Source organism: Lissotriton vulgaris, chromosome 2_1, assembly GCF_964263255.1.
Source record: "Lissotriton vulgaris chromosome 2_1, aLisVul1.2, whole genome shotgun sequence".
NCBI lineage: Eukaryota > Metazoa > Chordata > Amphibia > Caudata > Salamandridae > Lissotriton > Lissotriton vulgaris.
The window spans coordinates 1,130,494,870-1,130,517,881 of record NC_141687.1 but is presented as its reverse complement, the minus strand read 5'-3'; the positions used below and the strand labels follow the sequence as shown (position 1 = coordinate 1,130,517,881).

Here is a 23,012-nt window from a genome sequence, read left to right as displayed (position 1 = left end):
TATGAGGCATGATGCAGGAAATACGTTTATTCTTCAGTTTATCCCTGCCCCTTCCTCTCAGTGGTGCAAAAAGACTATGAATGCTGGTGTCTTAGTTTATGTTATCATTTATAGTTAATGTACTCCGTTGTTATGTGATTTTCAATAATACAAATATTTAAAACAAAAATGAATACAGGGGTTTGGATCACAGACAATTAAAAAAATAGTGCAGCGGCATAGGAGATCCTACGCCCTCTGTGGCCAGACCAGACTCTAGATGGCCACCAGGGTCACAAACCCGCAGCTCCCATCGAACCAAGATTCAAACTATTTTTCAGCTGGCAGTGGTGGCATATCAACTGGACCCGACAAGTGCAACAAATGACGTGAACTTGTTTTGATACCAATTACCCAACCACAAGCCTAGTACTCAGTTGTGACTGTCACCATGTGACACTCTACAGTGAGTTAATTATTCAAACCAGTTAAAGCACAGTCCAAGAAGATTCTTCAAGAATGAGCATGGGATAAAAATAAACAGCTGACCAATGAGAAGAGGGGATAATAAACATCGGCCTTCAATCAGGCTCTCTGTCCCAGGTTGTCTGTGTGCATTCGTCAGCTTCACAACAAACAGTAGCTCCCAAATGATGCACATCATGCAAGAATTGTGACTGGGGTACAATAAAAAACATCTTAAATATGGAAACGTGCAGCAATTGGCAAAGTAGATCGTCTTGTTGTAAAGGCCACAGTAGATATCCAAGAGTATTGAGCCGAGAGAAAGACCTCAAGCTTTGTTGATAAATCAAAAAAGAGACATTTACGTAGTCATTCGAACATGTAGAGCGATAAGTGGACACTGGTCATGAGATATGCATGGAACATGGGTTTTGAGTGTAGGAACGGTCTTAGAAAACACTGAGAAAAATGGAACAAAGGTGTAAAATTGTGACATTATCTATAAAAGGTATGCAGTTTCTATACGGGATAGAGAGGAAGAGAGCAGGGTAAGAGGTCGGAATGCTCTGATCAAGCGGATCAGGGGGATCTGGCTGATTAGAGGCAAGAGTCTTCACACACCCAGATGGGTGTCACGCTTCATCATTAGGCAGCTCCTCGTAGGGCCAGCGCTGAAATGCCTAAAGGGCATCTCGAAGGGGCTCTTTGCAGGAGAGCTTTTGAAGATTTTCAAAAGTCATACATTTTTTTAATTGTCAAAGACTTAAGATAAATGAGACAAATAGGGATGGGATATGTTTCCAACAATGTGATACAAAAGAGTGAGGAAAGAGTACTTTTAATCATCTAATGCTAACAGTGAACATTAAATTACAAGTCAGACCGTGGAGCCCCATGATCCAGCCAGGACTGGGCTCGGGCTGACAAGTGCATGCATAACTACTCCTTACCCAACACTGTGACTGTGATGATCTCTTCCAATGGAGGGTCCGTGTAGAGTTGACAGAAGTAATTCCCTTCATCGTTCAGCGACACGTTTGACAGGGACACCCGGAGTTCACTGCTGGAGAAGTTCACCAACTGAAACCGATTGTCTTTTAAAGCTGAAGCATATGAAAGAAGAAAGGAGGAGCAGGTCAGACATCTTGGACACTTGGTTAAGGCCACAAGTTCTTGGGGGAAAACATGGGTGACTGACTGCACTGATGACTGCAGATTGAAAACGACAGTTAGAACCTTCCTAGAACAGGTAGGAGCCTCACATGATGTAACCCAAGCTAGATGAATGTGAATATATAAATGCAGTGCACTTATCGTTTCCTTTTCTAACTTGTTCCAGCCATCCCTCCATCCCATTTTTTCTGCATTACGGAATACCTTTTTTGGAGCCATGACCCAAATTAGAGGTAGGCTGAGACTGGGTTGTTTGCAAATAAGGTGTTGAACCCTTAGAACACAAATTTATGAGTTTGTTCCTTTCCCTTACAGTTATTGTTTGGTCCTGAAGAGAACCCTGACAGTCACAGGGCTCGAAACGCGTCGACCGACCAGGTCCCAGGTCATTTTCCAGAGTTCCCCCAAAGGAAACCCCTAGGGGTACACGTTAAAAGACTGCTTTGTTTTCTTTTTGTTCTAAAAGGTTACAATTCAACCTGAGGCAGACTAAAAAACGGACTTTACATTTGATGAACTAAAAGAGCTTTTTTGACACTGGGACCAGTGTGTATGTTTTGTATGAATGGAAGGCCATGAATGAGTTGTATGGAAGTTGATGATTCATTGTACATACCCAATCACTTGTATACTTTATTTTTGTTTGTATATATATGTATATAGAATGTTTTGTATTCCCATGCATAAAACTAAAAAATGATGCAGACCTAAAAAAAATAGGCATCAAAAGAAATTAATAAAAAACTGCAATTCATAAAGCAGGTGTGCATGTCTTTGTCATGTATACTATACAGTTGAATAGTGTGTATTAAATAAGCCCCCCAGCACTGGCAAGTGTAGTGTTTATTACGTAACATATTGGTTCAGCCTTGCTGTAGTTAGGAGCCAAGACCCTTTCGGTTCCCAAAAACTGATGGTGAGAAGGCATCACACGAGGCAAGCAGCTGAAGTGTGGAAAGTAGTGGTGGCGCGTGCTAGAAAGGTGGGTGCAGTTGCTTAACTAAACTTGAGGGGCCCCACCTGCAAATTGCAAACTCAGTCAAGAGGTTTCAGGCCAGGGTACTCTGCTGGTGGGTGTGGGGGAGGGAGGGGAGGGGTCTGGAGCTCGCCCCCGCTCCACGGGGCCTATGTTACTCCTCTGGGTGGGTGAGAAGATGCCCAGTAAGGTTGCTCAGCAATTTTTATGGCACAATCGGTGAAGCCACAATAAGACACTGAGATCCCAACACAGGGCTCAATGTGGCATTCAGGAGAAATTCCTCCAGGCTTTTGCCTGCAAACCCATGTCAGAATATGCAGCTATGACCATAATACATCCCAGCCCCAGATGTCTGTCAGAGGAGCTAACCTGCTAGGGATTCCGGTTTCTTTTTCCAGTGGTCTATCTGCAGGGTTTGCCGTCTCCTGACACAGGGAAGTCTTATTCACAAAGGTTGCCAGTAACAGGCAATGCTCTGCTCAACCTAGACCCTACTGGCATGTCATAATATTCCACAATCACCAACGTGCTCACTTCAATCTTCTCAGCTGTACATCAGACAAGTTTAAATTGGGTCTTGTGGACCAGGCTTAGCTAGGTGTGGGGGAGGGGCTTTCCCTTCCATTTCTCACACTTACATGTTCACAGATATGCAAAAGACTGCATTGGACAGACCGTGTTCTAAGGAATGAAGATCGAAAGCTCAGATATGGAGCGTTCCAGAATTAATGCTAATGCAATAAACCTAAAGGATCATTTCTGACCCCTGCAGTTGAACAGTTCATCAGTGACTCCTGCTGCCAGCAGTAGGTAGCAATGAGCACCACGTAGGGCTAGGAGTTAACAGACTTGCTTTCCAAAAGGGGCTATGGACTGGAGTTGTGTGACAATGGAGGACCAAACTTTGTGGCAGCGTTGACTAAATCATGCATCAAAATAAGGCAAATTATATGGCATGATGTGGCAGATTCTGCGAAAGACTTATTTCACTACTTTAGTTTAGCACACAATATTGCTGTCTAAGCCAAAGCTTCACCTCATTATTACCAGTTTAACACTTGAATAATGTAACAAGCAACTCTAAACTGACCGCTTAACTTAAACAAAGGGTATGGCACTTTTTAATGTTTATCAAGTTTTAATAGCTTTTAATCCGTTTTGAATCAGAAAATGTTGAAATCTGCTAATTATGAAGCAGCAGATTGGTTATGAGCAGGCCCACTGGAATTATGCAATTGTGTGGCTGCTGCAATTTTCAAATAATTATAGATTTGCCACATTTGAGACATAATTTATCATCTTCCACATAATCTGCAGATTTAAAAAAAAAAATGTTTCTACCTCAAACAGTTCAAAAGTTAATAAATATGCAACACATGTTGCCTCGCAGTGGAAGGCCATTTTAGCAAAGCTGCACGGGTCACCTCTCTGTTGCTTTTTTTCCTACATTTGGGTGTTAAACGAGTACTGAGGTGCGACTAATAACCAGACAATGTTACCAAGCTCAAATTATGAAAACATGAAATGATACCATCACAAAATATGCCAAATTATGCAGCATAATTGGTCTTTTCATACTGCATAATTCACTCAACTCTGCTGCATAATTTGGCCCTCTACTGCCACATAATTCCAGTGGCCCTTATGAGGCATATGGTGCAGGGAGGTGAACCAATTCCTAAATTTCACCATCGCGTGGATTCTATACAGAAAAGAGAAGAGAGCAGGGTAAGAGGTCCGAGTGGTCTGATCAAGCGGATCAGGGGGATCTGACTGATCAGAAGCAAGAGTCCTCACACAACCAGATGGGTGTCCTGCTTCATCATCTGGAGGCTCCTCGTTGGTTAATATAGGAGTAAACCCAACTTTCCTAGAATCCAAGAGTAGATGAGCACCATCCATTTCAACACGGGAAGGATGCAGGTGTTGCAGACGTGAATATTTGAAACGTAAAACATAGATGGCTCAGCATTTTTCCCTACCGATGTATGAAGTTAGGAACTAGAGTTTGATAGCCTTTCATCCGTGCTCAGTGAGGTTAGGTTTTTTGTGTGGGTGGGTCTCGCAGCTGAAGCCTGCTTTCTCCATCTCAGCATCTGCTGAAATCACTTCTGCAGACACTGCAGTTTCTGACACTGCACTTTTTCATTTATTGTTTAACCCTTTACACAATGGTGGCTGGTAAAGAACACAGGAGGTTGAGAGGGTTGGAAAAAAAAAAAGTATCTGCTGGTCGCCAGCCGCCGCCCCTCTGATGCAGGAACCCTGCACGGTTGTAATTGGTCTAAGCACTGTGGTTCGGGACTCAGAGGGGAACTGGGAGGCTGTGCAATACAGCTGGTGGAGAACATGCAAAGTGCGCATATTTTGCCTGTCCCAAGACAGCCAGACAAACTGTCATCTGCATTTAAGGTGCAGCAACCACTCCCCCTCCCTTTGGGTCATGAAAGCCCCACCCTAACCTGGCTTTAACTACAAGCTCAATACTAAAAATAAAAAAATAATGTTCCGTTATCATTTTATTTTTACCTTTGTACTGCTCTTAAAGCAGTGGGGCGCCGCTCCTTTGTCTTAGCGGAGAAGCCACTGGTAGAAGCCCTGCAGATCTCCTCTGCTGATTTGCAACCCTACCCTACAATCATATACTGGTAGAAGCGTGTGATTGTGATTTAATCTAGTTCGAACTTCCATTTTTTTTCTCAGTTGCGCCCAAACTTTGAATAATTTGTTTAATGTAAAGTATTCACTCACGTACAGCTAAATCTTAGAAACCCCAGTTGGACACCTCTAAAATTGCAGTTAGGTCGCCGGTCTAGCTTTCAGGCTATTTTATTTCATGTAATTCCCCCGACTGCTTGACTTCTCCAGTTGGGTTTGCTCCTGTCATCCTCGCTCGTTGCTGGGGTTTTATCAATCTATGTCCTGTCCTATAGTTAGACTAGAGTCCTTGTTAATTTACACCGAGCACAAACTAACCGATGGCTGCATGCACCACGCTCTGCTTCGGCCCCAGTGCCCATCCCCACTCATGCAATATCAGTCTGACTTCTCTGTCAAGACGGACTTTCTCAGAACATGGCTGTACACGATGCCCTTAAAAGACAGGGGACTGTCATTATGCAGCAGAGGAGGGCCAAATTATGTGGCAGGGCTGGTTAAATTATGCGACGTAAGGTGGCACATTTTGAGGCAGTATTCAGATTTTGTAATTTTGACACGTTATAACTAAGTGGACAAATGTTTCACCCCGTAAGTATGTATGACTAATATCTAAAGACTCCGCATTTGAAAAGTGACCAGCTAACCCTCGCCAATGGCCTTCCACTGTCTGTCAACAAGTGGCAGAGTTTTCAGTAACTTTAGATCCATTTGAGCTAGAAGCAACTTTTTGGGTTTAAATCTGGAAATTGTGATGCAGATGAAGGATTATGTTGCAAATGTGCCAAATGGATGAACCTGCAGAAAAGGCTGGCGCGTCATAATATCACAATTCCGGCATCCCTGACTTTCGAGCTGTGATTGGGAATCGGTCTTGAACTGACCATGCTTCCTGGTAATGGATAAACAACTTATCGCAGAAGTACAGCGTAAAAGGCATGTTCACTTACGCCTGTAGTCTCGGAAGTAGATGGTCTGTCTGTTGGGGTTCAGCAGCTGGATTACAGATCCATCGTTGTTGATAACCCGGCAACTGATTGTCGCTACTTCTCCTTCAACGACACTCACATTGTCCATCATCAAACTCGGCTCACCTACAAAACAAGAGAGCATAGGTACTTTAACTTTTGGCATCATGAGAAATGGTCTACATTTTCAAAGTAATTCACACAAATACATTGAAAGCATTTTCATACCAGGGAGTCTTGCATATCTTTGCTTAAAATAAATAAACACAGATAAAACCGTTTCAAAACAATCATGTGACTAAATGTTACCACCTGCAATTCTTTGGTTAGAAATGGGAGGGCCTAATTTAGAGTTTGTCACGGAGGGCACTTTGGTGCAATGGCGATGGAGTACCCTCCCCACCAGTGCTTAATTTCTAAACAAATAAGTGCCGGGGCTTTAGTGATGAATACACCGCAGTTTGCACCACATATTGCCAACAACAGAACTTACACAACTACTAACCATCACACTGCTACAAGTGTCAGAATTCGCACTGTTCAAGGCCCCCAAGTTTTAAAAATGGTTTGGGTGGCTGGTAGTAGTTTTAAAGACGTATTGAGTTTTTAAATAACTGCTTTCCTGCTCATCTTTAAATGAGCAGCTGTTCCAAGTGCCAGTGCTGGCAATTAAGAGCAAGTGCTGAGCACCGGTTGAAATGAAGCACGGCTCCCCACCAAACTGAAGCGCCGCCCACCTCATTTAAAGTCTGGATTAACTTAAGTATGCCAGCGAAGGAGACAACTCCGTCTGCACTGCTGTCATACTCCTCAGACTCCTGGCAGAGAGGGACAGCGAAGGATTGGCCATTTGTGGCTAGTGTTTACTTTCACACACCACAAACCAAAACCTGGTAGAAAGTTTAAGTAAAAACATTTTAATGACCTTCATGCCACCTGAGAAAACTCCCACGGTGAGGGGGTTTTCGCTTTTCATATTTTCCCCAAAACATCCTCATTACGGATTTTTTTTGGGGGGGGTTAAGCAGAAAGATATTGAAAGTGTGTTAATCGGCACTGTCAAGTTGACAGAGCCAAAGTCAACACCATCATTGCATTTAACGGAACAGTTGTGAGAGCAGATATTGGCAATTTAATTTTTTCCCGGTGCAGGAAACACACCTAAATCCGGAGGACAGTTACTCTAAAATTTAAATCAGCCCCCTAAGGTTTTTGCCTTAGAAAAGCAAAAATTTGAAGTTTGTGTTTTTTACTGGTCTGATCATTGGTCACAACGAGCAAGCCTGTGTGTGACAAAAAAAGGCCTAGAGGCAGAGCAGGAGAAAGTAACCCGTGTTTTTGTCCTTCGCATCAGCCAGAGGTACCAACCGTTTCAAGTTGGTTGAACAGTTGTACCTAGTAGTGCTAAATGATTTCATAGTTGTGTGCAGGTGTATACAATTGAGTTCATTCCTCCTGTGTCTGCCCCACCCAAACATTTTAGAAAGATAATTTATGAACTAAAACATAACCCTGCTGAATACTACAAGACAATATAAACAGAGTTTATTAGAATTGAGCATTACATTGTAGAGGGAGCTTCAACTACCAGGGTATCATTAATCAATGCATGAAAAATGTACTCTGTCAAGGCAAGTTGAAAATGCCTATGATCTAGTATATATAAGGCCGCTTTCCTTGTTTGAGCCACGGCTCACCTTACAAAAGCTGCACCAGGTGGTAACAAGTTAAGTGTGCTGCAATATATAGAATATGCTGCCCCGAGGGCAGCCATGAACTTGTGCATTCAAGTGAAATACGGATCAGCTGTTTAAAAAGCCCCTCTGTTTCACATGCTTCCTGCACTTTCAAGAGAGAAGAGAGCCCCTTGCAGCACCAGCTTGCAGGAAGATATCTGGGAGGCGGGGGGGGGGGGGTACCATGGGACCCACTTTCTCTCCCTCAGAGAGCTGCCTTTAAGAGGCACACTGAAAGTGCACCACCTTTTTGTTTGCCTCTGCCCAGTCAGAAATACAGCATGGGCACAGAGGCAAACTGATTCCCTTATTTTTTTATGTACATGGGGTCATGCTCCCATCGAAATGAGGAAATGGCCCCTCATGATAGCACTGGCACAACATGTGCAGCAGCTTTATTAGTATTACCGCATGGGACGCACAAGTGAGTGCAAACCATTCTGTAATCCATTGTGCACCAGGGTGAACAAAGCAGGCGCGCACACACACTTCTAGCATACAACTCCAAATGCTCCAGATATTTATGTGGATTATCAGAGTAACTGCAAATAAGTCTAATAGACTTATTATTTGAAAATATTTCGAAAAATCTAAGGAGAAAAATGCTATACATATTTAATGCAGCCAATAAAATGCCTTATGAACCTGTGAGGTGACAACCAATATATGGTGGCTTATGATCATTTCACATTGTTTACCACTTCATGCAACTGTATTCCTTTTAGGAAGGTTTGCGAGCAAATTTAGAAAGAGAACAACTGTTGGTCCGCTATTCAAGACTGTTTTGACCTTGGGCTCGTTACCAATACAAATTAACCACATCGCTGCGGCGGCTATTCCGCCGCAGCGCTAAGTGGGCGGGGCACCCGCTCGGCGGCCGCATGCTGATGCCGGAAGCGCTCCGTCATCAGCCGCGGTTGGGCTGTGCTCATGATGGAGCGGTTCCGTCATGGCCCCGCCCGCTCAATAGAACGCACCGCGCAGGCGCGAAATCAGCGCCGCGCAGGCAGGGCCATGACGGAACCGCTCCGTCATCAGCACAGCGCCACCGCAGCTGATGACGGAGCGGCTCCGTCATCAGCGTCGAAAGGGTTAAACAGGTTTAGGACCATGGTACGTAAGTCACCGGCAGTGAAAGAAAGTAGGCAAAGCACAATATGCACACTGAAATGCAAATAATTTAGCAGATAATCCATAAAGCAGTAAATATTTAATGGCTGGGAGGACAAAATCGCACGAGATACTGGCAACAGGAAGATATTTGTATTTGTAACCACTGGAGAAGACAAACTGGTCATTCTCAAGGAGATATTCAAACAAAAGGCAGCAGATGGGATCAAGTTAGCATCACACCGGCTATGGAGGCCCCAATTCCCAAACAACCTCGGTCCAGTTACTATGATGATTGTTTTCTGCAACGCTCCACAGGAAGGAGCATGTGCTTTTCTCCCAACCCTAGGCCCTTGGGCTCACATCACAGTTATGCAACGCACAACCCATGACCAGCCAATACATATTTCAAAGGTGGTGAATCTCACTGCTGTGCTCCAGGCAGTCTTATAATCTTTGCAAACACAAGGAGATAATGGACGGAGCGCTGAAACTTTTTAGAGACTGACCCCAGTCACAGATCTGGGTTGGATCCAACATTGTTCTTTAGCTCACTTCGGCACCCCAGTTCAGACACAGCAATATGCAAATCAATCTTGACCCTGTGCCTCATGGGAACAGCCCAGCCCGATCTGCAAGCCAGGTCTTCCCTGGACTGGAAACAAGCATCCTGGGACCGGTTTCGGGCTAACAGCCATCATTAGCCAGGCTAGCTTGAATCCGGTATCAAAGTGAGCAAGGCACCCATGTCTGGGCATACCCTGCCAACTTAGGGCGAACAAAGCAAACACAAGAAGATGAGGGACAGAGCGCTGAAACCTTTCAGACACTCACCCCCAGTAACAGATCTGGGTTGAATCCATCATCGTTCTTTAGCTCACTTTGCCACCCCAGTTCAGACACCGCTATATGCAAATCAGTCTTGACCCTGTGCCTCAATGGAACAGTCCAGCCTGGCCTGTGAGCCAAGTCTTCCCTGGACTGGAAACAAGAATCCTGGGACCGGTTTCGGGCTAACAGTCCTCATCATTTGCTTTGTTCACCCTAAGTTAGCAGAGCATGTCCAGACGTGGGTCCCTTGCACACTATCAGTGATTCAAGCTAGCCTGATGAGGGCACAGAGAGAACCCCCCCCCCCTAGGAAGAAGTGACTCAGATGAATTCACCAAGGAACAAAAATATATTTCCACTACGTTTCAGCATCCGCCGTTTTCTCGCGATCCTTCAGCTTCTAAAATAAATAGAATTTATTTTTCTATTTCTTTCCCAAAGCAACACCTAGTGTGAACCAGATGCATGGAGGAAGAGCACAGATGGCAGCCTCTCACTTGTAGTAGACACTTTAAACACCACACAAGTAGTAAGCATGTGACAGCCTCAGGAAACGCAGTGACAGGATGGAACTGGCTGTCAGTTACAGCCAAAGCCTAGAGGTCCCGTCACATCAAATACCAGAGTTTTGGAGAATTTAAAGGGGCAAAGCCTGGGGACGTATTGCAAAGTGAGAGAGAGAGCTATGTCTGGCCACAACTAACCTTATAGACCGGGTATCCTGAGGGTCTTCTAACACACATACTATGGGAATCCCCAAAATCATATGTAGCCAAACACTTAAAGGCACATGCAACTTCTACTCCGGGTGAATGAGAGGGATTCACGTAGGGTTTACTACATAAGATTCATCAATAGGAAATTCACCAGTGAGGTTCAGGTACAAAGACATGCACCTCACTACTAGTATCTGCTGCCACCAAGAGGCTATCATAGGCTGGGCATGGGGTAGTAGTTGCCCATGCTTAAAGTGTTAGGAACCCCCCACCAAAGTCTAGCACTATGCCACAAAGCAACATGTCAGTTATGTGGAGCGCTGGTGAGACCATTATAATAGCTAAGGGTACCCCCAATATTAATTTTTTAGGTCTAGAGGGGGAAAACTGAAAAGTACGTAATATATAAACCTCTGGACTGACCTATCTAATTTCAACAAGTTGGTACAACTCAAACCATTTTCTTACAAGGACACAGCAAACCTATATCAATATATGTGACAGACAGTATATAGGCTTTGTTTATCATTTATTTCTCTTAGTTTATAATTCATTTCAAAAAGCCATTTTAAAAATATTTTTCTAAAGGATTTTTTACACAAATAAAAATACATAAATATGATCATTCCTATATTTTTAGAAAGAAGAGTAATTTTACAGTAAGTACAAGATTTCAATTAGTGCTCCACCTAAATGTTCTAATATAAGAAAGGAAAGCTAAAAAAGAACAGCTTTATTCATTCATCCAAATCAGTCTCACCAATCATACTATTCATACATGCTGTTTCTTGCATACAACACAAAAAAGATCATAAAAAAATCAGACAATCAACCCAATTTACAAGAGCCCACACAGGGGATATTGTTTAGATGTTATACACAAATGGCAGACCCAAAGTTTTTGTCATTTCTTATCCTTCTTTTGGGGATCCTTCTCAATTGGATTTTCCGTTGCCTGTAAGTGGCCTTGAGTTATACCAACTTGTTAAAATTAGATAGGTCAGTACAGAGGTTTATATATTACGAGTGCTGGTCAGAAGACTGGTAAAATGGGTCTCCCATACCAAAACACACACCAGGTCAGCCATACCAAATAGGAGTTGCTGGCTCTCATGCAAACACTATGCCAGGGTCTTTGAATTTCAAGAGGACAAGAGAACATTCAAGCAGAGTGCAGAAGAGTGACTATTTTCTACTAAGTCACCATTGGGGTGTCAGACCACTAACAAACCCTCTGTTAGAACTGGCATCATTGGCATGGGTTTCCCCAGTATTTTTTGCCTTTGCCTCCTGTTATTTTGCTGTGTGATGGACTTTATTTTTGCTGGTCTAGATGCTTCTGGCACTTTGCCACTGCTGTTCAGGGCCACAGTGCAAGTGCTCCCTGTAAATCATTGTTATGGATTGGTGATTACATGATTGGCGTATTTGATTTACTAGTCAGTCCCTAGTACAGTGCACTATGGGTGCAGAGACCCTGTAAATCAAATGCTGCTAGTGGGCCTTAATCGATTCAGAAAAGGGGGTGGTGATGAACAGAGTGTCTGAATTGAGCAGACCACTCTTACCCAGTCCAAAGATCAGGGCTTGATCCATCACCGTTATTTATCTCACTGCCCCATCCCAGCTCAGAACCTGGCTATATGCAAATCAGTCTGTCCCTGGCCCAGTGCATCATGGGAACAGGGCAGACTAAACTACCAAGCCAATTCTTCACCAGAAAGGAAACAAGCTACCGGGGACCGGTTTCTGGCCAGGTTCTGAACTGGGATGGTGCAGTGAGCTAAAAAACGGTGTTGGATCTAGCCCTGATCTCTTGACTGGGTGAGAGTATTCTGCTTAATTCAGAAACTCTGTCCATCACTACCCCTTGTTGTTAAATATTTTGTCCACCCTAAGCGTGGAAGGGTATACTCAGATGTGAGTCCCTTGCTCATTGCACCATCAGGATTCAAGCAAGCCGGGCCGACGACGGCTGAAATGCCAGAAACCGGTCCCCGGAAGCTTGTTTCCTTCCCAGTGTAAGAATTGGCTTGGTAGTTTGGTTTGCCCTGTTCCCATCATGCACTGGGACAGGGACAGACTAATTTGCATATAGCCAGGTTCTGAACTGGGATGGTGCAGTGAGCTAAAAAACGGTGTTGGATCTAGCCCTGATCTCTTGACTGGGTGAGAGTATTCTGCTTAATTCAGAAACTCTGTCCATCACTACCCCTTGTTGTTAAATAGCTAGTGGGCCTTAAGCACTGATTGTGCCACCCACATAAGCAGCCTATAAAGGTATCTCAGGCCTGCCATTGCAGAGCCTGTGGGCAGTCTGGTACTGCCATGTCGACTTGGCAAGTGCACCCACTTGCCAGGCCCGAACTTTCCCTTTTCTTACATGTTAGTCACCCCTAAGGTAGGCCCAAGGTACCCTTGTGGGCAGGGTGCAGCAGTGTATGTGAAAGGTAAGCATGCCCTGATGTGTGTGGTATGTTCAGATAGTGAAATACCTCCAATTTAGTTTTTCCCTATTGCAAGGCTACCTGTTGCTTTAGGATAGAATGGGGAGTTTGCTTATAACATCTTATAAACATAACTACTCCTGGGAACAAGGAAGGAAAATAAAGTTTAATATGCCTGAACTCAGAATGTTAGAATTCATCTTTTAGTAATGGTGATTTTTACATTCTGTGTTTGAAAAAAAACACTTTTAGAAAATAGGTATTTTCTTGCTTAGCCATTCAGTGTGTCTCTGCTAGGATGTGTATTGACTGTCTAGCTTTGGAGTGACAGGGGCTGGGGGTGTGAAGTGGCTCCAGAGAGCCTGGATGAGTCAGGGCTGGGCTGAATAGACCTGGGCTGCCTTTAGAGTAGGGGGAGGAGATCTCCTTTCACCCGAATGGGCCTGGTCTGCCTTCCACAATGCTGTCTCCACCTCCTGCAAGGAAGCTGCACCAGAGAGGACGGAACTGGTTTTGACTAAGCACAGGGCTTCTCTGCCACCAGAGAACAAAGGTTTTTGCTGTGTAAATATTGGGGCCCAGACCCCAGAAATTTAGATCACTTCTGGGAATCAAGAGTATCCTTTGCCAAGGAGATGAGATGGAGAAACTAAGGAGGAATACTGCCTTTGTGCGGTTTGCTGTCTGAGGTTGGCCTGCAGTGGCTACTTTCTGCAAAGGAAAGGAAAAGGACTTTGCCATTTGCTGTGTCCTCTGCTTGAGGAAGATCTCCAAGGGCTTGAACGGAGCTCGCCTCCTGCTCTGAAGTCTAAAGGGACACAATGACTTCACTCCCAGTCCCCCCTAAACTCCTTTGCTGGGAGTTCTGACATCCTACGAGGTGCCTCCTAGTGTTCTGGGCCTCTGGAGGTTGTTTTGGGACTGGACACCACAGGAACTGTGAAAATCGACTCATGGTCTGTTTCTGACGCATCATAGCGGTGCAAGAGAAGATTTGACGCATCGCTGCCAAAGAATCGACGCAGCGCCTGCTCGTGGCTTAAGTAAGTGTCTGCTGTGTGACAAATATGGTGCACGGATCTCTGACATCCGAGATCACTGAACCGATTCTGACACAGGTCGGTGGGAAAGCACAGACGCATCGCACCGGATCGTCACGCAACGCATCGAAGAGTCAAGTCTGTCTCATCGTCGGGGGACGCAGCAGGAAACCGACGCATCACCTCTCCGGTAAGGAATCGATGCATCACCTCCCCTGAGCAGCAGCAAGGTACTGACGAATCACCTCCGCCAGCGCAAGGAACCAATGCATCACCTTCCCGGAGTGTAAGGAACCGACGCATCACCTTACTGCGACCCTTTTTGCTTGCATTTTTCGATGCATCCAAGGTACTTTGTGTAAAAGAGTAGCTTTTCACTTCTTCTTGAAACTGAACTGTTTCTACCTTTTAAGAATCATATTTTTTTTGCTGTATTGTGGATTTTTGTCATTTGGTCTTGTTTTGGTTTAGATAAACATTACTTACTTTTCTAAACTGGTATGGTGTCGATTTGTAGTGTTTTCACTGTATTACTGAATATGTTCACAAATGCTTTACACACCGCCTCTGAGATACTCTTGTCTGCTTGTGCCAAGCTACCAAGGTGGTGAGCAGGGGCTATTTTAGAAGTGTATCCCCCTTATCCTGACTAGAAGCGAGGGTCCCTATTTGGACAAAGGTACCTACCTCTGCCAACCAGAGCCTACCATTTCTAACACCCTACATCTCTAAATATCCACAGTGGTAGGGCTTCTTCAGAAGGTGGGGAAGATTGAGATTGGCTCAAAGTGCGCAAGGGTATTTCAATCAACACAGTGCACAGAGGGATGAAAGATGCCCTTCACAAGGTGCATGTAGTGGTGGCTGGGCTTAGCCATAAGGTGTACAGTGGACTGATTTAAATTGTACTTAGGAGTAGAAGTGCACATGGTAAGGATAGGTCAACAGTGTCTCTATGGTGGGGGAGCAAGTAATGATGTGGAAGAAGAATCCAGGCACAGAGTGCCCAGTAGGGTTTAAATTATAAAGGTATGCATGATGTTGGTCTGTCCACAAGTGTAACACAGGGGAGGGAAAGTGGAGTTTGACAACAAGGTGCAGCGTTGTAAGGTACATACTCAAAGGCCATAAGTGGCCGGAGCCAAGCTGTATACAAGCATGGTGGTCCAGCGACAACATGCCTACAGCTGTGTGCATCATGGATAGGTATTGGTCTGTCCACAGGCGCACCAAAGGGAATCACACCAGTAGCGTGCATCAGCACCATAGACTGCTTCCAAATGATTCTCAACAGAGGAGACATGCCAGGTATCATTCTCCTGGACCTCTCACACACCCCATCTTTATGAGGCACTTGAACAAGATTGGCATCCAAGGACCCACTCTCCACTAGGACTGTTCCTTCTTATGGGAGAGCACACAAGTGGTCAGACTGGTACCTTACATGACCGAAGTCACTAACTGGACAAAAGCAAACTGTCTCAGGCCCAACACAGACAAGACCGAAGTAGTGATCTTCGGCAAGAACACCTAACCATGGGACTGCAACTGGTGGCCGGCCCAAATCAGACACGCACCCAGCACCCATGCCAGGAACTTCAGAATAATAATCTACAGCAAACTGGATATGACCACACAAGTCAATGTAGTCACTGCATCATTGTTAGACCTGGCACCAATGGCGTGGGTCTTCCTTCCGTTTTTGCTGTTGCCTCATGTATTTTTGATGGTGTTATATGCTTTGGGCACTGTGCCACTGCTATCCAGTGCCACTGTGCAAGTGCTCCCTATCGTAAATTGATGCATTAATCAGTGGTTCCATGTTTGGCTCTTTGGTTTACTTGTCAGACCCTAGTCTAGTGCACTGAGTGTGCCCAGGGCGTGTAAATCCAAATGCTGCTGGTGGGCTTGCAGCACTGGTTGTGCACCCACAGAAGCAGCCTTGTAAAATGTGTCTAAGGTCTGCCATTGCAGAGCCTGCATGCAGTCTGGTACTGTCAGGCTGGCTGAGCAAGTGCACCTACTTCCCAGTCCCAAACCTTCCCTTTTCTTCATATCAGTCACCCCTATGGTAGGCCCAAGGGCAGGGTGCATTGTAAGTATAAGGTAGGACAAGCCCTGATGTGTGTGGCATGTCCTAATAGTGAATTACAGCCATTTTTGTTTTTCACTATTGCAAGGCTACCTGTTCTCCATAGGCCAGAATGGGCTGTTAGAATTATTACATTTTATAATCCTGTCTCAGAGAACATGGTAGAAATTCAAGTTTAGTGTGCCTGAACTCAGAATAGTAAAATACACCTGTCAGTAAAGTTTATTTTGATATTCTGTGTTTTCAAATACCACTTTTAGAAAGTAGGTATTTGCTTGTCTAACCATTCAAAACTGCCTCTGCTAGGTTGTGTATTCCTATGTCTGGTTTTGTGAGTGACAGGGCTGGGGAATTACAGGAGACAGGCCGAGCCACCCAGTGGTGAATAAAGAGATCTGCATCTAGATGGGAGGGAGGAGTTGCACCTAAACCTAGAATAAGGCTGTGCCTGCCTTACACAATGCTGGCTCCCCCCCTGGGAAGCGGCTGATGTCTCTGCCCTGCACACTGAAAGAAGAGAAGGAGTCCTGTAAACAAAGTGCTCCAGGACTGTACTTGCCTTTCACAATGCTGGCTCCACCTCCTGTGGGGCGTCGGATGTGCATGCCCTGTGCTGTGAAAGGAAATGAGAAGTCTGGAAACAGAGTGCTTCAGAACTGGTTTGGACTGGGCAAAGGCCCCTCTCCCCTCAGAGAACAAAGGAATTTGGGGTATAAATATTGGGACCCTGGTCCCATGAAATTAGAGTACTTTTGGACTACAAGAAAAAACCTTTACCGAGGAGAGGAACCTGAAGAAACTGAGGAGAGACTATTCCCAAGCTGAAGCGCTGCTTGGGGGGTTGGCCTGCAGTAGTTGCCTTACTGCCAAAGTAAGGAGAAAGGAACTTTGTGTACTTTGCTTTCAACTTGTGAAGGATCTCCAAGGGCTTGGAAAAGAGCTTGCCTCCTGCTGAAGTCTCAGGGACAACAGACTACACCCCCCTGCTCCCCAGAGTTCTTTTGGAAGTGGCTGCTGCTGTTTTGGGCCTTCGATGGAACTGCGTGTCGCAAGGAGCTGGAAGCACGACTCAACGAGAAGAAGCGTGTCGCCGTCGCTGTGCCTGCTGTCGTAACTCCGAAGGAGGGCGTCGCCGCTGGACCTGTCGCACTGCACTGCATCGGAGAGAAGCGTGCCGCAATGAAGAGTAAGCGTGTTGCCGTCGCAGCTGCTGCCGTCGCAACTCTGAAGGAGGGTGTCGCCGCTGGAACTGTCGCACTGCATCGATCAATCGCACCTCACATCCCCGAGAAGCGTGCCACCGGAGCTGCTGCCGTCGCATCCTGGATGTCACTGCTGTAGTTGCCGCATTGTGTGGAAGCTTCACGCATCGTGGGAGAAGTGTCGCCGCTGGAGCTGCTGCCGTCACATCGCAGTACAAGGGTGTCGCGCAGCAGTTCACGCATCGAACCAAGAACTTCTTGCATCCCCGAGAAGCGTGCCACATCTGGAAGATCTTCACATCTTTATTTTTTTGTATCTGAACTTTGCCGCATTTCCCATCGCTGCGACATTGCTTGTCGTGGAAGCGCATCACAAGTTAAGGTACATTGACACAGAGTGTCGCATCTAAGAACTGAACTGAACTAAGCTTAAATCTACCATCTGAAAGTAATCATATTGTGTATTTGTCGTTTATGGTCTTGTGGAAACTATATATAAAGTCTACTTATTTTTTATATAAAACCTGTGTGGTGTCCCATTTGTAGTGTGGTCACTGGGTTACTGTATGTGGTCACAACGGCTTAACTTACGCCTCTGAAGTATAGTCCTTCTGCTCGTGCCAAGCTACCAAGGGGGTGAGCAGGGGTTATTTTGAGAGTGTAATCCCCTTATCCCAACTCGAGAAGAGGGTCCCTATTTGTCACAAGTACCTACCTGTGCCAACTAGAGACCCCCAAATCTATCAATCATGCTTCCACACCCAAAGATACAGAGTAAGCTCTTCAAATTGCTCCCAAGCAACAATAAAAAAATGGTCACTCATGCCCAAGTAACCAGTAAGTTGAATACAAGAACAACCTTTTTTGGAATCAACAAGCAACTCACTAAATGTCAAACCATCCAGAACTCTGCAGCCACACTCATCTTTAACCTAAAACACATAACCCACATCACTTCACACCGCAGGGCGCTCCTATGGCTCCCAACACACAAACATGCTTACTTCAAACTCCTCATATACACATTCAAGACACTGCACAACTTAGGACCCACCTACCTGAACAGTCATCTTCCACCAACCACCTCCGCTTGGCAAGACTCCTACTCACACACATACACAGAGCCATAACAGGATAGGTGTTCTCTTACAGAAGTCAAAGACCTGACTTTTCAATTAACCAATCTACCATAGACGGGGCTAGGCACACACACCTGCTGTCGTGTAGTTTCCACCCTACGGATGAACTGAGATGGCATAACCGCTGGGTTGGAACCAGACTGATTCTTTGCACCCACTCAGGATATGTTGACCTATTGGCCAGCTAGCTCACAGTACCACTGTGAGTGCCCTTAAACTTAGGAGGGTAGCAAATGGTTTTGGTAACCACTGAACAGGACAAACCCGATTTCCCAGGAATCATGGTAACAGATCAAGAACCCTTTTCCTCAGTCACTAATGCTCTTATTCTCAGAAAAACATACAAGTAATAAACAGTGGGACGTTTTCAATGTTTATTGAACCAACATGATTCTTGCATAAAATGTAGTGCTGAAATGATCATTAGACAGAAGCAGAAAGAAGTTGTTAGAAGTAGGTCAGAGAACAGTATAAAACGTTTACCATTGTGCTAAAGTAATGTATATATGTAGGCATTTAAACAATATAGAAATCAGGTGTACTCATACAATGCAGTCCCTAACCTAAGTGTCTAGGGCGTGAATGTGTGTTTTCTGCCAATAATCCCCATAATGGATGATCCAACCCCAGTTACCTGAAGGGAAAGTATGTGAGTCCCAGTCTTGGTCGCAAGCTGGACACCCTTTGCAGAGATATCAGCAAGCTGCTGGAACAAAGCTTCAGCGTGTAGAGGTATCTCCAATGACAGCAAAGTGCTCATCTAACTAAAACCAGAAAGGCTTGTTTATAATGAAAAGCATCCTTAGTCAAGCCAGCATTGTTATGGTCGATAGCTTGCTTCGTGGATAAATAGAACATTATTTGCACAATGTGTTTCAAGGCCTTGTACAATGGTTTTAAATGAGTCGTGATAATGGTCTCAAAGTGGAATCGGTAAGCAAGGCAGTCTCAGAGAAATTAATTCAGCATTGTCACTGATGCAAATGTGTACACAAGGTTATTAAAGGAAAGGCAATGTAAGAAACATGCACATGGTGGAAAATGGCAGCGTTCCTTCATGGGACTAAGTAAGACACATGACAACCACTCCTCAGACAAAGGGATGACCAATCAGCTATCTAAAAATAGAAAAGCTAAATAAAGATAGTGGCATATAAAAGTTCAAGATCAACAATATACAAGATTTAAATTCATCCAAATCTTAACTAAGACATATGACACTGCTCAGCAGGAGGATACCCTTGTGGGTTATAGTGTGCTTTACAAATATACATCACATAATATGTGGGAAGATGCAAGCAGCCTGTAGCAGGGTACGCAGTGGCCTAAATTAAAATGCGAGTATACCCCACGGTGCTTGCAGAGAAGCATGGACAGTGTTGAGGTAGGGGGAACTCCCAGACCTAACATTTTCTAAAATCATTCCCTAGCACAGATCATAGTTATTATGCTGGTCAAATCCCTTTTTTTCATGCCAATTAGACTGTTAGCATCACACAATAGCAAGCTTGAGCTATGGGAGTAACTTTAGCCATTGGACCACAATCTGAATTTTAGCACCTAGCCTGGAAAACTAGAGAAGGGCATGATCCAAATGAATGCTCTGTTACTAACTTGTGAACAGTCTTTTGGACATGAACAGGTCAACTTCTTTACAGGGTCGAATAATTTCCCTGAATTTTTTGTCTACATACTGGACACAGAAATAAACTTCACAGCTTACCAAAAGGAAGTTTTATCATTTTCTGTCACTCCTTGTAACTAGTCAAGGACACCCCCACTATATAAAACACAGATGTTAATACTGTAAAATACAATATCAATGAACGTCATGATATAAGTACGTATAACAAAAAACTTGCATCAACGTTGTTGAATTCACCCAATATGACCTCCCCAGCAACCTCGTGCCTGAAGCACGTGATCAGGCAGGCCCTGCGACCCAGGCCTGAAGCAACTGATGGTACATATCACAGGTGGAGTGACATGTAACCCTTGGACAAACACAAAAATAGGAAAACCTAGACAGATCCAACAGATATGCAGTGACACCACAATGGTCTTGGGAGATTGGCCCAAATAAAACACATTTGGCAAAAGTGGCGCGGGTTCCTAAAACACCATCAAGTCAGATGCCATACTAAGTTATAACACTCTGCCAATCAGAACACAGCATGCACGCTACACGCAGTGATCACGCGCTCCCCATGCCAGACATCTGGACACATACCCACTGGCCTCACAGTGTCCATGCAGGGTCGAGACCCATCTGCGTTTCTTATCAAATGACCACATTTACAGCCCTGTGACTAGGCTCAGAAATCAGTCTCCAAAGAAGTGTAAAAATTACTTTATGACGCTTCATGTCGTATATATAAAGTGATGGGCAAAATTAATATGCTTTGAGACAGTCTTCAGACCTCAACTGTTGCCTGCTCTCCAATCTGATGCTTTAAATTAAACCAATTGTTCCTGTTTTGCCAAACACTTCTTGTCTAGTCTTATTTTTAGTTTTTTAAGGTAACTTCACATTCGAGCAAAATATTGGTGAGCCTGCCAGGAGAGATTGGTTCTTCGAGCTAGACTGCAGCCGAAGAAACAAGACCCCGCCTGTACAGATTCACATCTGCACAGCAAGAACAGTGAGCTGACGCCGCAATTGTTTAGAAGTTCTGCTGAATATATGGGGCGGAAGCCAGTCCTGGAGCCTCTGCCAGTGGGTAAGACTACATCTGTGCCTTAGACAAAGTATTTGGGGTATGGCAAACTAGGAAGAAGTTCAAAAACCTAACCTGAGCACCCCGCCCTGCTACGAACAGAAACCCAACATATTGCCTATTTTATATGTCTGAGCGGAGTAGTCTCAGGGTGGCCTTGGAGGCGATCCTGCAGAGGTCACCTTTTTAGGTCTCGACTATTCTATCCAGCAGGGATAGATAGGCGAGAGTATAGTAGGCACTTCAAAAACTCTACCAAACTTGCGGATCACTCACAGTTCATGTGAGCTATGGGCGTGCACAAACCAGCCACGTCACACCACCATTTGTCTGTGCCTCGCATCACACTTCAAAGGCTGCCCCCCCCCCCCAATCACACTTGAAAGGATCCGCTCCCCCGACACAGACTTAAAAAGGAATGCGCTCCCGCTCTGCTCCCCCGCCACAGCAATGCCGAGTGCTTGTTGTTGTTTGTTCACCCCCATGGATCACCATGATTACTTCTCCCATTATAAGCTCTGCATGCAAGTGTTCGTGTTTCCTTTAATCAGCGCAGTGCCTCTTCACGGCCGCCCGCTTCATTTTTCACACCAGACAACATCCATTTTTTATCGTATTTCCTGATTAGTGCCCACATAGGTACATGCGACAATGCGCTAGTCCTTCCATCTTAAACTTGGTTTTCCTTGCATTACAACCGAAATAAACACAGAGACAACAGAGGAATTTCCATTTGCGAGAGCGGACTCCGCCATGATGCTCCACGACCTGCTGCCACTCTGCACCACACATCAACTGTGGCCACTGCACGGTGCCAGCAACAAAAGGCAGAACCACTCCGCATTTAAACGTAGCACGTCTGTGCTGCTTCTTCAACCATGGCCTGGGCTTTAATCAACATGCAAGCATTCCCATAATGTACGAAGTCACCTTTATTTACTCTACAGCCCCATCCCACCCACCCCCGCAGTAACAGATTTGCTTTCGGTGTGAGGCGATGTTTTGGGTTTTGTTTTAGTCTAGCTTACCCGCATTATTCTTCACGCCTCACACTGCCGCACGCCTCACACCTCCACCACATCGCACTCTGGGAACACCACCACATCGCACTCTGGGAACACCACCACATCGCACTCTGGGAACACCACCACATCGCACTCTGGGAACACCACCACATCCCACTCTGGGAACACCACCACATCCCACTCCCACCACATCACACTCTGGGAACACCACCACATCATACTCTGGGAACACCACCACATCACACTCTGGGAACACCACCACATCACACTCTGGGGCACCACCACATCACACTCTGGGGCACCACCACATATCACTCTGGGACACCACCACATCACTTTGGGACACCACCACATCACTCAGCCCAACCACAACAGCATCACTCAGCACCACAACAGCACTGTCCTTGCTTGCTACCAACAAGCATTGCCATAGCCAATAGGACTCGCATTAGGAAAGTGAAAGCTATTGGCGTTGTGAATAACAATGCTATTAATTTTTATATTTTCAAAGCCAACAGATTATAAAAAATTGTCCTTTACAATACCAATAGCTCACACTTCCCTAATGCGAGACCTATTGCATTGCAAATGCTTGTTTCAATAGTGAGTTTGCGAGGAAAGAGGAGGTTTGCTTAGATGCTTGGACTGTTGGACATGGCACCTATGGTACACTGGTCTCTGGGTGTGAAGCAGGAGCCGTTTGGACCGCTGGTTGTGACACAGAAGGTATGCATG

The 23,012-nt window shown here is 45.1% G+C and overlaps 1 protein-coding gene across 1 annotated transcript in view; it reads right to left on the bottom strand.

The window, feature by feature from the left end:
* Nucleotides 1–23,012, bottom strand: part of CADM1 (cell adhesion molecule 1) — a 246,924-nt gene that overhangs the window by 149,835 nt on the left and 74,077 nt on the right. Inside the window, exons 2-3 of the mRNA XM_086956817.1 lie at nucleotides 6,205–6,348; nucleotides 1,395–1,547 (exon numbers count right to left, since the gene is read on the bottom strand). Of these exons, the coding sequence (XP_086812943.1) occupies nucleotides 1,395–1,547; nucleotides 6,205–6,334 (283 nt within the window). The 5' untranslated portion in view covers nucleotides 6,335–6,348. The remainder of the gene's footprint in view (nucleotides 1–1,394; nucleotides 1,548–6,204; nucleotides 6,349–23,012) is intronic.